This window comes from Aedes aegypti, unplaced genomic scaffold (genome assembly GCF_002204515.2).
Source record: "Aedes aegypti strain LVP_AGWG unplaced genomic scaffold, AaegL5.0 Primary Assembly AGWG_AaegL5_hic_scaff_502_PBJ_arrow, whole genome shotgun sequence".
In the NCBI taxonomy this organism is placed as follows: domain Eukaryota; kingdom Metazoa; phylum Arthropoda; class Insecta; order Diptera; family Culicidae; genus Aedes; species Aedes aegypti.
In genome coordinates, this window is record NW_018736177.1 from 36,927 (window position 1) to 54,122 (window position 17,196).

The window sequence follows — 17,196 nt, forward strand, 5'->3', positions numbered from 1 at the left end:
AGAAAATTCCTTGTGAGTTTTTTTTTGTTAGAATTCTTAAAGGATTTTAAACTAGATTACAGAAATAATGAATCTTTTCCGTAGCGATAATTGGAATTTACAAATATAAATGATGTACCACGAAATGCGACAAATGAAAAAAAAAAAAACAATACAAATCTGTTAAAATTACGAAACTTGTGAAAATCTTGATTATTGCGACCGACATTACTTCTGTAAAACAAGTATTTGCTAGGCCCCCCTAGGCCCCCTCCAGAAAAAAATCCAAGCTACGCCAATGTTAACGTTATACGGAAATTTCTGACTTAGATTACAAAAATGGTCCCAATTTGTGAAGATGTTAATTGCTAAGAGATTTGAGACCGAATTCATGTTCTATTATAACTAGGCTGTCAAGGATAAATGACGAACTCATTATGACTTCATCAAATAGTGATCGTAGAACAAATTGTTGCAAAAATGCTAAAATCTTATAAATTTTGAATTGTCAACATTTATTTTCAGGAATCAGTTCAATATTTTTTAATGAATTTTTTTTTCAAATTAAATCGAACTTTTACTTGAAATATCGCGAAAATATTTCTTCGAAATTACTCCTGGTAATTTTTCTGAGACATGTGACAGAGTCTCTATCTTACATTTTAAAACAATTCTGAGAAAAAAATCCAATAATTATTTTAGTACTTATTTTAGTAATTATTTGATCTTTCTCAGATCACTAAAATTCAAGCGAGAACTGTTCAACAAGTGTATCGTCAATCTTTATTTTAAGATTATATGAAACCATTGGTAGGACAATCTTTTGATTGTCTTTCCAAGGTATTTTTGTACGTAGAATATGTCTTACACGGAGAAAATGAAAAATACTAGAGTGTTATATATAATTTCTCTTTCAATTTTTAGTAGGCATACCTAATTCTACTCCTCGCACCTCAGAATGATCTAAGTTATAGTTTGGACCACCGTGATTTTGGATTGAACTACATATGTATTTCAAATCTTGATTTGATAGCAGCTGCTCAAACAAACAAAATTGATGATAGGAAACCAAACATGATTAGATAAACTTTTATCCATTTGATTATTGTAAAATGCACTCCCGATTAGACAATGGTATGCAGCTTAACTCAAATCAATAAATCATCATATATTGAAAAGTCATTATTCTCGATATCTCTTCAAAAAGCAAACAAAGTGCAACATTAGCGGCATCTATCGGTCAATACTGAAAACTCATGACATTTACAACTTTACAAGCTTGTTCACAAGTTTAAGTCAAGTAAAGTATTTATAATAAGACTCATGTTTGTTTATGTTGAATTGCAATAAATCAATTCGATGATTGCTTTAGAAGTGTTTGTGAATATAAATGTGTTAATTGATTGACAAACCGTCAAAATTGTGCCCTATATCGAACAACATTGTAATCGTTATAAAGACATATATTGAATAACCATACAATAAAGACATTTGAATCGCCATTCCACATTAGCAATTGCTGATATCTTTGATACCAATCGATTAGGCAGATTGATAAAACGTATGCATAATAAGTTTTTGATACTTTTATTATAATTCTCAGTTTACGCATAAAATTTATTTAATAACTGCGATAAAATTGAGTAGATAGCGTTGGTAAATGTAAACAATCGGTGCCCATTCTTGCTCTCCCACCAACGATTGAGAAATGAGTAGAGCGGAGAGTGAAACTATCGAAACTCAGAGAGTGTGAGAATTCAACGCATTACTGACTGGAGTCAGCTGATGTAAATTTGCACAACGAGAGAATGACATTGAACGAAAAGAGAGAAATTTACATTCTCTCACTGTAGCCGGCAATTCGACGGTTTGCCCATCGGCGATGCAATGCGGCTTTTAGTTTTCGCGAGTTGTTCGTTGATGTCGGATCGCGCGTGGTGAAGTTTGGTGACGGTCTTCACTTTGAAAGTGGTCGAGCACAAAGTAGCGTCGAATGGTTTCACGTCGCGTATAAATTTGATGGTACAGTGAATTTACCGGGATTGTATGTTTTAATTGTTACCAGTGAAAACGTACGTGTTTTTACCATTTTTTTACATGTCTGTGGAATGTGCACTCAATGGTGAACTGCTCAATCGCTTGAGTGAGTGAGTGAGTCACCGAAACAAGACAAGAAGAATAGAAGAATAGAATACCAAATTCAACGGATATGACAAGAACTGCTGCACTACAGATTGAAAATTGAGATATGTTTTTAGTCGCATGGTGCAGTTGTCCTAAACGACTATACAATTTGCGGATAAAAGTAAGTTGATACATACATTTTATAACATTCGAATGCACTTGAACTCACGTGCTCATTTCCTTATGAGAAGAAAAACAAACCTCGATCTGATAATACCAATTACTCTACTCTCAACAAATGTGCAACTGCAAACATGATAAATTACAAAAAAAATCTATACATATGTCACTAACACAGATGCATTTATGCACATGTTGGGTTATTTTATATCGCTGAAAAGTTGTTGATTTCGCTTCGGTATGGCAGTTGAAGAACTGGAGAAAATTTTATAAGCACGTACTTGACTCTCGAGTGAAATTGATCAGTAGGGTACAATTGATCAACGCAAAATTGAAGGTTTCAATGACAGCTGTGTAACATTTACGTTATTTGTATTAGGTAATACCAGTTATGGATCAATTAATGGTCATTTTTTGGAACCAATTATGACTGAAACTTTGGAAATATACCCCAAAATTACCGAAATTTTCAAAAATGGTCCATTCCACTGATATGGATCAGAGGAAGAGAAAGATTCTTATTATAGATCAAACCGACTGATATTATCAGCACCATACAGAAATTTATCTTCTTCTTCTTTCTGACGTTACTTCCCAACTGGCAGTAACGGGAAAACCAAGAATCGAAATCGTTGTTTTCCAAAACTTAAAAAAAACTTATAATCTTATTATCAAAACTTATGAAGAATAGATCAAAAGCTTTCAATTGGTAAAAAATACGAATTGAATTCCATAATCGAATATTACTATTCGGTACTCAGATATATCTGGGGGAACTGTTAGCCGATGTCGCGTCCCAGTGATGAAAAACATAACCTCATGACCTATCCAACTAACTAGCCAGAACGTAGAACAAAATCAAACGAATAGAAATAAAAAACAGCTTCAGTACAACCAAAACAATTCCCCCTTTTTCGCTTCTGGGCGTCTTTTCCAGTCCATCACAGCACTATGGAGAGTTTCGTCATAAGATTCTGGACAGAAAAATGCTTCTAAATTCCAAGTGAGGTGAATTCAATGCGGTCCTCGAAGGGACGCGTCTTGCACTGAGTACTGTAATATCATTCAATTTTGACTGCCTTTTATCCTATAGTGCGCAGCATAGTCACACGATAGGCCAAATGACTAACGACTATTATATAGCAGCTATGCCAAATTGATGGAAATGTGAATGAACTTCCTGCGAGTGCCTGCCGCTGTGATGTTGGCGATGTTGGCTGGTTCAAGGTCAGCTCATGCGTTTTATGTGTGAGATTTCATAGTTGATCTCAGTTGGTTAATATTTGTCGTGATTCCTGCTGAATCAATTCTTCTAGGAATTCCGTTTCCATGTTTTCCCACTGTAGACGGGAAAACCCCGCAATCATTGGACCAAGTCACTTTGTTTTCTATGCATTTAGTGTTAGTGAATCAGAGAGACATGGCGGTATCGTTACAATTACCTACATACTACATAGGAAATAGGCCGACAGGTGCTGTCTATTATCTATAATTAACAAAAAGCATCGTGAAACTTACTAGTATACGGCACATTATCCCACAAACGTTTTTAAACGCCGTCTCAATATGATCGCTCACATGATTCTCTCCGTTCTAATTCTAGTAGACTATCTGAGATGTGTGTTGGCCGACCGTTGGTTACAGTCGGTGGGATTTCAATTAAAGTTAGCGAATTCAGTATGAATTTGATGCGAATCATTAAAAGTCGCAGCCCAGAACGTATACAGAACATCTCGCACGGCCTCACTTCTACAGCAGAATGATGGACATCTACATGTTTTAGTTTCAATACTCTTATTCAGCGCAATTTTGAAGAGATTACATCACCTAAAATGAATGTGGCATGAAAAATCGAATCTGCCATCTCACATTTCGAACACTACAAATGTATCTGATAGGCATAAATCAGCTGATATTTTTGAAAAAATGGATTTATTTGCAAATTTTAACTGTAAACTATTGAGTGTAATGTTAAAAATAATGATTCATAATCTTTTACTATTAGTTTACGCTAAAGTATGGAATAACGTTTTGCTTCAGATGTCAACCACGGTGCTTATTTTGTCTCATATTTCGAAAACTTTGATCCAAATTCCGAACACTACATATGAAAATTCCTAAAAGATTTCAGCTAGACATTTCTTTAGGATATTGCTGTTTGTATTTTTATTTATTTTATGTATTAGAAATTCTACTCAATGAATTTCAGCAGATATTTGTTCTAAGTTTTCGACAGGTATTACTTCGAAGATTTTATCAGGAGATTATTATGTTATTATTTTAATTTTTTAAACTGCGTAAAGAATTACTCTAAATTCTCATTCAAGATTCCTTCTAGAATGCAACAAGGTTTTTTTCAAAGATTAAATTAGATTAAATTAGTAAAATTAGTTCGGAGATTCCATCCCCAATTACTTCAAAAATACCTTCAAGGAATTTTTTAGAAGTTTCTCAAGAAAACTTTAGATAATCCAGGATTTTATTTAGTGATTCTTCTATTGATAACCTTGGAATCTTCCCCAACATTGTCGATCAGAATTATCAGAATTAATTTAATATGTTCAACCGTGCTGGTTCTGCCTGGATAAAAAGGAAAAAAGTGACGTTAGAAATCATTTAGACTTTTTGAAGACTTACATTAAAATACCATGATGCATCAATACCCGGACGTTTAAGGCGCCAAAAATGTTCAAACTTTAATATAAGTGTGTTGTTTTAGGAAATCCTCAATGTTGTTTCAATGATTGTTTCAAGCCTGATTTTCACGAAAGTGACGAACTTTTTGGTAAAAACCATGATTTTAACATAAAAATCAGTCAAATATTGAAGCATGTCTTGTCTATAAATCCGGACAGCTCATGCAAATGATGTCTCTAAATCCGGACACTTTTGGATCGAGATCCGGACAACTGTGTCAAAGCATACATACAATATCCGTATGATTTTAATTGAAATAATATCAATACCCAAATGAATAATAATCTTCAATGAACTAGATGTTCGCGTTTGCTCTACAATGGCAAAAATAATAGCAAGTTTGTAACAATAGTGATTTGATTACCTGAGCTGAACATATGTGGCTTGAACTGAATGAGATGCGGCTCGAACTGTTATTGTTGAAGATAAAGACAATTTATTTAGCAATCAATTGAATTCTGATAACTCACTACGCTCATTCTAAGTTATTTTTCAAGTTTTCTCTTATGTTTTCTATCAGAAATCTCACTCACATTAGTTAAACGAGGGTCTTTAAGGCAATGTACGGGTTTGAAAACACTGGCTTGTAATCCCGGACAACCTTTTTACACACCGACAACATTTACATATTCAACAACAGTGCGGTCACTAAACTTTCAAATATTTCTTTTAAACACTTTCAGTTGAAATATTCTATGAAACATGGGAAAAGATATATTCTTGATTTTGTTTCCTATTATTAAGCTCCATATAGGATTATAGTCATGCAAACTTTTGCAAAAATGCCAAACAAAATTGGCTCAAAAAGGATTTGTTTTGTTTAGCAACATTCTTTTCAACCCGTATACTGCCCATACTCGCATAACAGTCCCATTTATATAGGAAATCCCATATAATATGATACTGTTATGCGAGTATGGGCAGTATAGGCCTGAGTGAAAAAAAAAAACTAAAACTCTCACCGCGCAGTGAATACTTAACGATTTTTAATTATTTTTTGTCAGTATACTCGTACACATATCTAGTTTCTAAAAATGGTTAAAGGATCTTGGGAATGTTTCTGTGGACGGAGTTATTGCGGTAACTGGTCGGGTGACAAGGGTTCTGTGCCCCAGGAGGTAGGCAAATTTCAAGTCACGGATATTTTCCAGAATCGGCTATAATGTGGAGTTTAAAGAAAAACGTATCATCGTAAACCTTCTGATAAACGTTCAAATTGGATAACCATGATTTGATGCATTTGATTGATTCTACAAATGGCCATTTTCGGGTCCCCGAGACGCCTCAATTTTATGATAAAGTGGGCAATTTGTATCTTAAAATCTGTTTCAAGCTTATGGAAACGCATGTTTGTGAACTATTATGTTCGATATCTACTTTTAGAGAATTGAAACGGTTTAGTATCCAACAAAACTAGAGCCGATTCTTCAGGGCATTAAGTCCGTGTGGCCGTCTCCGGTACACTCTAAACATTGCAAAACTATCCATTAACAATGTTGAATATCAGATCTTAATGATTTATGCAACCTGACCCAGTGACCCACCGCAAAAACTCAGGCTATAGAAGTATTCCCGAGTTTCTCCAGCCACTTTTAAAAAATAGATAAGTGGGCCAGTATACTGACAAAAAAATATTTGAATCCGTTAAGTATTCGCTGAGCGGTGTGGGTTTTAGTATTTTTGTTTTCACTCAGGCCTATATGGGTTAATGGATTGATGATAGTATACAAAATTCTGAGATTATTTTTGAATTATAGGCGAATGCTTAGAACTTCTGGAAACATATTTTCGACAATTATATAAATTTATAAATGCTAAGAAATTCAGAGTTTGTTTCAATGCTTACTTTTTGTTTCTTGGAACTGATATGCAATCATGGGCAGACAGTATGAGTGAGACATAATTTTAGTAATGTCCAATCCAACAAAGCGATAAAGTATATGCTTCCACCCTTTGTAGTCCAGCAGTTCGTTACAGTATACCGGACAACCAGACACTGTACTCTGAACCACGTCTGATTAGCCAAACTACAGAGTGACTATTATTATTATACAACTCTTCAATCATCACAGGCTAAAATGCGTGTTCCACGCAACAGATCGTGCATATCAATTTCGTTGATTGTGCAAAGGTATAGCAAAATTGTTGTCCCACATATCATAAAACAGAAAGCATCATGATATATTGGATGCTACAGCACTATAGTGACGACAGTAGTTTGATATCCAAATGCTAGCTATATTATCATTACTCATCACTGCGGATTCCGTAGTTACTATTCAAATTGTTTGAATACAATGCCCACGATGATGGCTTTACTTTTTGAAGCCTTTGCCTTTTTTCTTTTACTACTGCATTGGTGTAGAAACCAGACAGGCAATCCGCAATCTTGCGGGATTCCATAATGTTTCTATTAAAAACAAATGATTGAATACTTTCATTTGAATTGTACATTGCATTTTTGCACTAGCAAAATTTAAAATTAAGCTTTTAGTTTGAGTTTAGTTTTTTTTATAACAACATATAAAATTTCATTTGCCATCGCAGTTCTGAATTTTTACGGGTAAGTTGATTTCACTTTCTTATAAGAGAAAAAAACATTTTCGTTCAACTTAACCTAACCTAACGTAAACAGTGAGGGAGCCTCAGATTTATTTTCAAATTTTTATTGATCAGGAGAAATCTTCCATTTTTGCAAGTATGAAGAACAATAATCCATACTTTGTTGCAATCTACTACAGATGACACGCAGGCTTCCTGCTTTGGCAAAAGGTCTGTATCATCCGCAAACAAATATTTTTGACATCCCTGAGGTTACTCAGGTACCGTGACTAGGGGACAAATTAATCACTGGGGTGAATTTAATCTGGTCGGTACCAGTTAGCATTACCTTCCAAGAATGCTGTGTTTTTCATTGGCATCTCAGACATTCCATGTTTTCTAGTTAGATAGATGTCTAATGATGATTTTGAACCATTTCATTTTTTGTCAAAATCAGTTTTGCATAGAAATATTCTCCGTTTTTGAAGGAGTAAGGAATACTATTGGAAATGTCGGTATTAAACAATCCGCTAATACTAAGCCTACATGTAATCTTTGAATGTTCAAAATGTTGTGAAAGCTAAAATGTGAACTACTGAACTCACTTTTGAAGTCATATGGCAAAACAAACATAGTTTTTTTTTCTCATAATACCGTTCTTTCTCAAATAACTGATTAATTTCTAGGGAAATTACCTACGTCTAGGCGTATACTGCAGGCATTCAAAGTTTAATTTTGTAATAAAATGATCAAATACTCGAGTTTTAAGAATTTTGATATTATTTTTACATTCAGGAGACTCAAATTTAGTAGACAGGGAGATTTTTTATTCTTAAATCTGCTTTGTGGTACAGTGGTCACACTGTGTCACGATTATTAGTCACCCTGATCTGCATGCATTTAAATGGATATGACCCATAATAGTGCGTGACCCATGATAGTGTGACCGCTGTATGGTGTGTCATTTTCAATTTTTGATATTAAAACTAATTTTATGATATGTTAAACATTACTTCATAAATAATGGATTACATTAACTGATAAACAACAATGAATTACTGATTTTATTGACAATATTTGAGAACCAAAGGATGACACAACAGAAAGTTGTAAAATAGTGAAGAATTTGCCCCCGGATTACGGTAAGTCATATGTGAAAAGTTACCATATTTGAGGGGTTCAAACGCCAACGGAAACGCCAAGTGAAATTTCGGTCGGTTTTGAGTTGTGTAAAATCTACTGTTTCCAAGCGATCAAACGATATTTTTAGATGATTTTTCCGCTCAACAGAAAAAAATAACATAATTCTTAGGGTTGTTTTTTTTTTTACTTAGGCTTGTTTTGTTTTACTCTCATATACTGCCGTGAATTGCCATTCCCATCTATAAAAAGTAGGCATTATCAGGGAAATTAGGGGGTGAAGTTTCCAAACTCGTTGCAATCATACAAATATCTGAAAGAGTCCAGAGGTTTGGAACATGTTTCAATCCTAATAAAACATCCACAATTCGCTTTTCACTACGATATCTTTCCGAGAAAAATGTAAAGATAATCAAAACACAATTCTTTTTTTGTTTTACACGGTGCGAAAATCTGTAGTGGGACTGATACGCGATTACTTTCCATTATGGGCTTTCCTAATATTTTCGAACAAATTATATTATCTCATTAAGGCAGCTGGAAGATCTTTGGATATGTTGAAAACTAAACTCAACTCAATGTTGACGAAAATACAGATGGGACTGACTTGCGATTCACGGCTGTATAATGTGTGTAGGATAAAAAATTGCTGAAAAGACTTCAAAGTACATTTTTTTAAAACCCGGTTTTTTGTAACTGACACCCTTTTGGTTTAAACCCTCTTTTTATGCCTGTCGTTACCCCAAGATTAAGAAACCTTTTTGTTTTTAGTACGGTGGACTGAGTGCTTATAAAATGGGCAATTTAAGACCTCTTGCCAGAAAAAAAGAGATTTCAAATGAATTAAAAATAGGCTTAAAAGAGATCAAATAGAAACAAAGAAAACAAAACGAAACTTAATAGGAGCCAGGAGATAAGAGTATGATTCTTTATAGCTCAAACATTTCACTAAGATCTAGGACCTCTTTTTTATAATTCTTAGTTACATTACAGCAAGTATTACTTTATTACAGCAAGTATTACTTCATGTGTTTGTTCATGATTTTCTCTACATCTTCTTCTTTTCATCTGCAGTTGTTCAGGTATTTGACCGAATGTTCAGATAATTACTCCGGAAATTTACGAAGGAGTTCATTTAGTGATTATTTTCCAAAGAATTTCTCCACGAATTTTCTTAGGGAATTCTACAAGAATTTTGTTTAAGGAAGCTCAAGAATTTAACCTCGATTTTCTCAAGGAGAACCACAGAAATGAAATTACTCCAACGATAGATTTAGAAATCATCTGAACTCCTCAAAAAGTTCTTGAAGACATTTTTCAAGAAAGTCTTCGAAAAATCGATTAATTACTTCTCCAGGAAATTCTAAGGATTTTCTTTAAAACTAACTAATTTTTAGAAGATTGTCTAGATAATTTGCTAAGATTATCAAAAAAAAAATCAATCTTTTCTCGGGATAGTATTCCTTCGAATTTTCTAAAGAGATTTTTCAAAAAACGTTACTGTACCATAAGCTGGTGAGAAAATTAAAAATAAACTTTCGAAGATTGCTTGGGATTTTGTTGAGAATCCTTTCTTTTTTTTTAAAGACATTTACACCGTCTTCAGCCAAAGGCTGCACAGACTGAACGGTTACAAACATTAGGCAACGGACAACACACGGAACACCCAGTAGCCCAGTGATGAATTTTTCGTTTGACGAAAAGTTTCCACCGACTGGAGCGGGAATCGAACCCACACCCCGTGGCACAATACGCCTAAACGACTGACGCCGCTAACCGCATGGCCACGAAGCCCACTTTCAAGACATATTTGTTTAAACTGCAGGAGTAATATTTGGATGGAATGCTAGAAAAATTGCTAGGGAGAAAAAAATGTTTTTTATCGAAGAACCCCTCATGAAATTTTGAAATGGATTTGAAAAAAAACACATAAATAGGCGGAGGAATTCTACCAGGGTTTCTCGAAGATAACCTTAAGCAATTTTGACACTCTGGAATAAAGTTTGTGGATTTCCTCGGAAAAAATTCTGTAGACATCTTTCGAAGATTTCCTAGAGTAACAACTGGAGAATTCAGTTGAAGAATTTGTAAAATATATCTGGAAAAAATTTCATGATAGTCTTGTAATAAAATCAAAGTAATAGGTACCTGATGAAATTACTGAAGGTAGTAGCTTAGGATTTCTCAAAGATTTCCTGGAGTAAACTCTGAAGAAATTCTTCTAAGCATCCTTTGAATCCCTGTAGAAGACCCTGAAAGTATTCTAAACAAAATCACTATAATAATTCCTCAAGATTCTTAAAGAATTTGAATCCGTTTTATTCTCTGAAGGTTTCTTTGTATATTTTGCATCATAATTCTATTCAAGCAGAATAAGGAAAAAAGAGACTTTGAAGACCATTGAAAATATATACTTTGAAGACCTTCCGTTAAAAATAGAGACTTTTGAGACACTTACTTTAAAATAGAGACCAAGAGTTCTGTTTGATCCTTCAACGCTTGCTACTGTGGGTCGGGCGATGAGGGCAGGATCAAACATGTCGCGCGTCGTTCGCGTAGCACGGTAGAATAGTATCGGATCACGTTAGTAGTGTTTGATCCTTTGATCTTGTCGCTTGTTCCTGTAGGGCAAGCGACGAACACTTTTTCGGCGTTCAATGCTTTTTTCGAGTAATATCGCGAATCCGGTTAGGTACATTCATTTGAAATTATATAGTTATCGTTTACCAAAACGAATCCTTCCTTTACCAAAACCTTTCCCATATCCAAACTCACAGTGTCTACTTGTGAAAGTGCAGAGGTCTCCTCGGCTTCCATAAAGCAAGTAACACGTCAATATTTCCCTCCCATCCCTAAATTGACCTGCATTCGGACGCAGCCGGCGCCGTTACTGTTTGTTATAATAATGAGAGCATCTACGCAGCTGTTCTTGCAATAACGGAGTAGCATCTGCGGGCGGTCAGTGTGCACACAAAGTCAGTCACAAAGTGGCCATTTATCTATAATTGAACGAGAAGAGTCACATGTATTCAAAATCATGAAGAATGAGCCGTTGCATGCCTAGTTTTGGCACAAAAACTGAAATGTCTGAAATGGTACTAAATCTTTGTGGTCCCATATTACGGGTTTCCCGGTGGTCATTCCGTAATAACTAAACTGAAGTAACAGAATAACCATCCATTCATATTTTTTTGGCAAAATACATCCGAACATAAAAAAGAATTGGGCGCAATTCATTTGGATTTGGGGTATAAATCTGAGTAATTTCATCGAATTTGCCAGATTGGCCACCTTCCCTTGCCGCATGGACCATACTGGACCGAATTTTCCAGGGAATGTGCGCCGGTAATTAGTTACTTATTAGGGTAAAAGCACCGATTTTGGTCAGCCTAAGAGAATGTCAATAAAATTAAATGGAAAGCCGTATTTATACTACAAATATGTCAAATGCAAGCTTTCAATCCATTTTATGTGTGTAAAACATCCAACTGAGCTATAATATTTTTTTCGCTTTGAAAATCCCGTTGGTCAATATAGGCCAACGGAACCAGTTTCGGCCAGGGATTTATCTTCGGTTCCTAAATTGGCCAATCGCAATGATTTCTCATGAAAGTGGTCAAGTTAGGAGTGCCTTGGCCAAATTAGGTGAATAGGAGTTCAAATTATAAGAAAAATGAATTGTTTTTCTTATATTTTGAATCAATTTGGACGAGTAGGGGAATGTGGGGCAAGATGAGCACCCGGGGCAAGATGGGCACCCCTAGTTTATGTCGTTCCTACCGATTTTTTTTCAATAAATTATTTGGGGTTCTGATAAATATCATTAAATTATTATGATGGCCATAAATTTCAGCAAAAAAATCAACAGCACAACGAAAATATTGTCAAAAATACATAGAAGTCCAAAAATTTACCTTTTCATTTAAGATTTGTTCATTTAAAAGTGATATTTTTGGTGCGTAAACAAATTAATTCATACGTTTTTGCCGTATAGTTATAAAATAATCTTCTGTAGATAATCAGGAGCAAAACTTTTATCAAATTTAAAAAACATTTCAATTTTTTTGATTATATTAATAAATTTACACCCTTGGGGCAAGATGAGCACCATATTCAAAATTAAGTAAAAGTGTAAAGTTATAGAACCACATTTAGCTGTGGGCTAGACTTACGGTATCTTCTTTGCACAATACAATTTTTCTAAAAATATATAAACAAACAACAAATTTAATCGTTTTTTAAGTAAAATTTAAGCAATTTTTGGAAAGTTATTTATATTTTTGATAAAAGTTCTAAAAACTAAGCTAGTTGAAGATAAATACTATCAGATACTCAAGATAATATCTTGGGATATTGCAAGCATTGAAAAATAATAGTTTTCTTTAGTAAACTGCATCTTTTTATGGGGGTGCCCATCTTGCCCCGCAGTTTTTTTGACCGAAGATAAAAAAGCTATTTTTTAACGTGGTTTTTGGAAAACTATTTATCACTTTTTAAAACTTTTAATGGTTGGAGGTCAAAGTAATAATGTAAAAGATAAGGATGGTTACTAATTTTACCAAAATAAGAACGTTTAAGTAGGCTTAAATCGCGCTTATCCTTAGGGTGCTCATCTTGCCCCGCCTGACCCTAAATGAATGTTGTTCTAACATGTCAATGTGATCTACTGAACACAAAAGGTTTCATGTTGATGGGCTATATAAAACGGTGTATAATCCTCTATGGCTATAACAGGCGTATGGACAAAACCGATTCTTCTACCCTACAGAAAATTGTTATGCCAAAATATCCATCAAACATATGGTATATGAGGACGGTTCATATTACTTGTTTAGTTACGAAACTACTGGTTGTCAAAGGGTCTCTAAAGGGACTTTTTTCAGATGTATCAGGATCCCGGTGGCCACAGTGACCAAATCCAGATCTCAGGGAGGGTTTCTGGAACTAGACATGTGTGCTTTTCATTTAAGCCCAACTGAACTTAATTCGATCAACACACTGATTTTTGTGCGCTGTTTGAATTTTCGGGTCGAAAACTACCCTAAGTCACAAATCGTAACTTTTTTTATTGAAGCTCCCCTAGGGGTCATTCAAAACATTTGTTACCGCAAAAACAAAATTTCCCACAAAAAAAAAAATTGTCAGAAAATTTCAAATTGCTATGTTATTTCAATCAAAAGTTACATTGATTTGAATTTTGAAATGGGTTGAAAAAGACCCAAGGCCCTTACTAGGGTAACCATTTCAACGCGCATTCCGGAAAAATGCCCTTTCTTTTATTTTTGCTACGTTTTATGAAGGTTTTAAAGCCCACTTTTTTTGGAAGGAAGTTGTGAATTCAGAGATTTACTTTTCCTTTTGTTTGTAGTTGCAACCATGTTTTGTGAATAAACGAAAGAAGACGTGACCTTCGAGAGGCTTTTTCCCAAGACGGTGTAAAAGAAGGATGACCACCATTACGCAAACGGATCCAAAGAAAAATCTCAAGGCATGGGTCCAAAGAATCGAAAATTGATCCCTTTTAGTAGACGAAAGTAGCATTGAAAAGTACTGTTTTTGTAGCACTGAGAACTGTTTTATTGTTTTAACCCTTCAGTCGTCGCGCGGTTTACCGCCGTTTGAACCACCACGCTGAAGCTGTGTACGATAATCGAGGTTTTTTCAGCACTGTTGTACAAAATACAACAGCGCGACGACTGAAGTGTTAATTAGTTTTAAACACTTCCGAAAATTTGTATACGCACAGCACGAGGATACGATGCGCACTGATAAAAAGAAACTGTTGCAAAACTTTACTCTATTGTATGCAATTTTATTAAACAAAAAAAAACATAAATTTATGAATATTTCACCGTAAGGACTAATATTGTCCAATATTCATTTTGAATATTTGTATTCTATAATTCTTCACTACTGTTGGTTGTTCTGTTTTGATTCAAGATCTTCTATGTTTTCATTGATGTTCACTCCACCTTTTGACCAGTAATAGTTTAGGTATTTCGTTTCATTTCCATTTCGTAAAACCGGTTTTTGTGTTTCGTTTCGCAAAGCTCGTCATTCACCCTTAAAATTCTGCACATTTGTTTTTTTTTTCTTTGGGTTTTCCGCTATCATTACACACGCTACTCAACCATTAAGAAGCTATCTGCAAACAGAAGAGAACTTTGGTACAAAAAAAAACAGAAACCTTGTATGTAGCTAGTCAACATCCTAAATCAGGGAATTCACACGATGTCTAACCGAATACCTTTATGTCTATCCAAATTTCAATTTTAGGAACCGTCACCATTCGTCATGCGCTGAACCCCACGCGGAGACTCAACACAAGTTCGACCCAGTCCAGTCAGTCAGTGCTCCAAGTCCGGATTGTATGTTAGTAGCCGACTTTGACGAGAGGCGTATAATCAAAGCTAATACGAAACGAGCCCCGATATACACACATCCAGCGAATACACCCTGCCCTACACAGTGTTCTTCCGGGAGGCATCAAGCAAGCAGCAGCGGCGCGATGAGGAATGATGATTCCGTCGTCATCGACCGCGAAGCCAGCCACTGAGCCGGCACCGACCAAAACGACAGCGAGCTGAGAGTTGATGTCATTACAGCTTGAGCCCGCAAGCCGGCGACATCCACACAAGTGGACGCGCGCGCGAAACGACCGACCCATTCTTCAGTGCGAGTGTGAATCGAGCCGGGATTGGATGTGCCCGCGGCTTACTGCTATGTGGCGGGCGGATTGAAGAGTCTTCGGTCCTATCGCTGTTTAGTGCGCGGTAAAAGTGAATTTCGCATAATAAAACCGAGGAGTTTTTATAGTGATTGTTTCTGCGAGAAAGATGTGATTTAAGCCAATGCCAAGCTGCTGTGAAAAGTAATTATTGATTGTCGAGAAAGGTGCAGAAGAATCCCAGTGAAGCAGCAGATGTTTTAAGTGAAAGTATGAAAAGCTGTGTGTTTACGAAGAAAAGAAAGGTTAATTGTAAGTGGTGATCATAAGTTTTAGCAAAAGTTGAATGTTTTTCGTGATTCTACGTATGATTCGTTACCGGCCTACGATTCGTTCGGTGTGATGTACGAAAAACTTGACTGGTAGTGATAAATCATCGTTTGCTAATTATCTCAACAAACAACAAGTCAACTCAACCTCCACCGCATCGGCAGTCAGTCGACCGCCACTCTACTAACTACTGAGCTTACCTACCAAGGTACTAACTAAGCACCAAGCAGAAACCATCGGGCTAGTCACGCAAAATGACCGTCACCTACACCGCCGAAGTTGCCACATGTCGAGGCTTCGGCTGCTTTCTGAAGCTGCTGGTCAGGTAAGAATTTTCATGTCGAACAGTGGCTTTCAACCGAATCGTCCGTTCGAGAAATTTAGGTTCATTATTTTTTTTACTTTGATTTCACATTAACAGTGAATGGGTTTGAGCCATTATTTGTAGACCTGCACACCGCCGCAGAATAAACTATCGGCGGCGCATCATTCACCGAACAATACTGTGCCGCCTATTTTAAATTCTACGCCGATAAACGCCATTCCTCCAAGAATTCATACAGGGACTTAACGGATTTGCTTAACGGTTCCTCGAGGAATTTCATCAGATATTTTTCCAGAGGTTCTTCCAAGATGTCCTTCAGGGGTTCCCTCAAGAAATTGTTCAAATATGTGTCCTGGTATTTCTCCAGTAAAATATACCGGAGATTTTTCTAAGAATATCATCAAGAAGATTCTTCTATGGATATACAGCCATTCCATGAAAAATCGATCTAGTGGGTCACCGAATTCCGTGAAAATATGCTATTTTGTTCCTTATCCGAAATAATGATACACGTGTTTTTTGGATTTTTTGATTAGGGTGACCATTTTCGAAATAGGGCGACCAGAAAACTCGCGACTTTGCAAAATTTTTATTTTGAAAAAAAATCAACTTTTGAACCGCTTGACCGATTTTTAATTTTCTTGGACGAAATGAAAGCTAAAGATTTTGACTTTTTTTTTTGAAAAGTTGGAATCTTAAGCTTTTATTCCATAAAAAAGTTTGGAAATCGGTTGAGCTGTTCAAAAGTTATGATATTTAATTAAAAAAAAATCTAATGCGCTGAAACCTACAGTAAGTGCCGATAAAAAATGACTGCTTTTTAATTTCAAAAAAAATATATCTGAAAATCTAAAAAACATACATCGCTAAAAAATTTGATAGTAAACGTAAAATTTTCTGAAATTTAAAGAAAAAATGAGAACAGCAATAGCCCCTTTTGTCCCGAGGCCTTCAAAACACGCAAAAACGGATTTTTTTTTCATGTAAAAAAAAAAAATTTTGTGAAATATTATATTTTTCTTGAAAAGTCAAAATCTTTAGCTTTCATTTCGTCAAAGAAAATTGAAAATCGAACGGGATGAACCAGCCTTGGGCTGAATTTTCCTATAATAAAGAGTCAATCAATCCATCAATTGAAAATCGGCCAAGCGCTTCAAAAGTAATAATTTAAAAAAAAAATAAAAATTTTGCAAGGTCGCGATAGGTCACTCTA

General features: G+C 35.3%; 1 protein-coding gene across 1 annotated transcript in view; it reads left to right on the top strand.

The window, feature by feature from the left end:
* Positions 1-1,863: 1,863 nt before the first annotated feature.
* Positions 1,864-17,196, top strand: part of LOC110681168 (bestrophin-4-like) — a 71,414-nt gene continuing 56,081 nt past the window's right edge. Inside the window, 2 exon segments of the mRNA XM_021856939.1 lie at positions 1,864-2,284; positions 14,938-15,983. Of these exon segments, the coding sequence (XP_021712631.1) occupies positions 15,913-15,983 (71 nt within the window). The 5' untranslated portion in view covers positions 1,864-2,284; positions 14,938-15,912.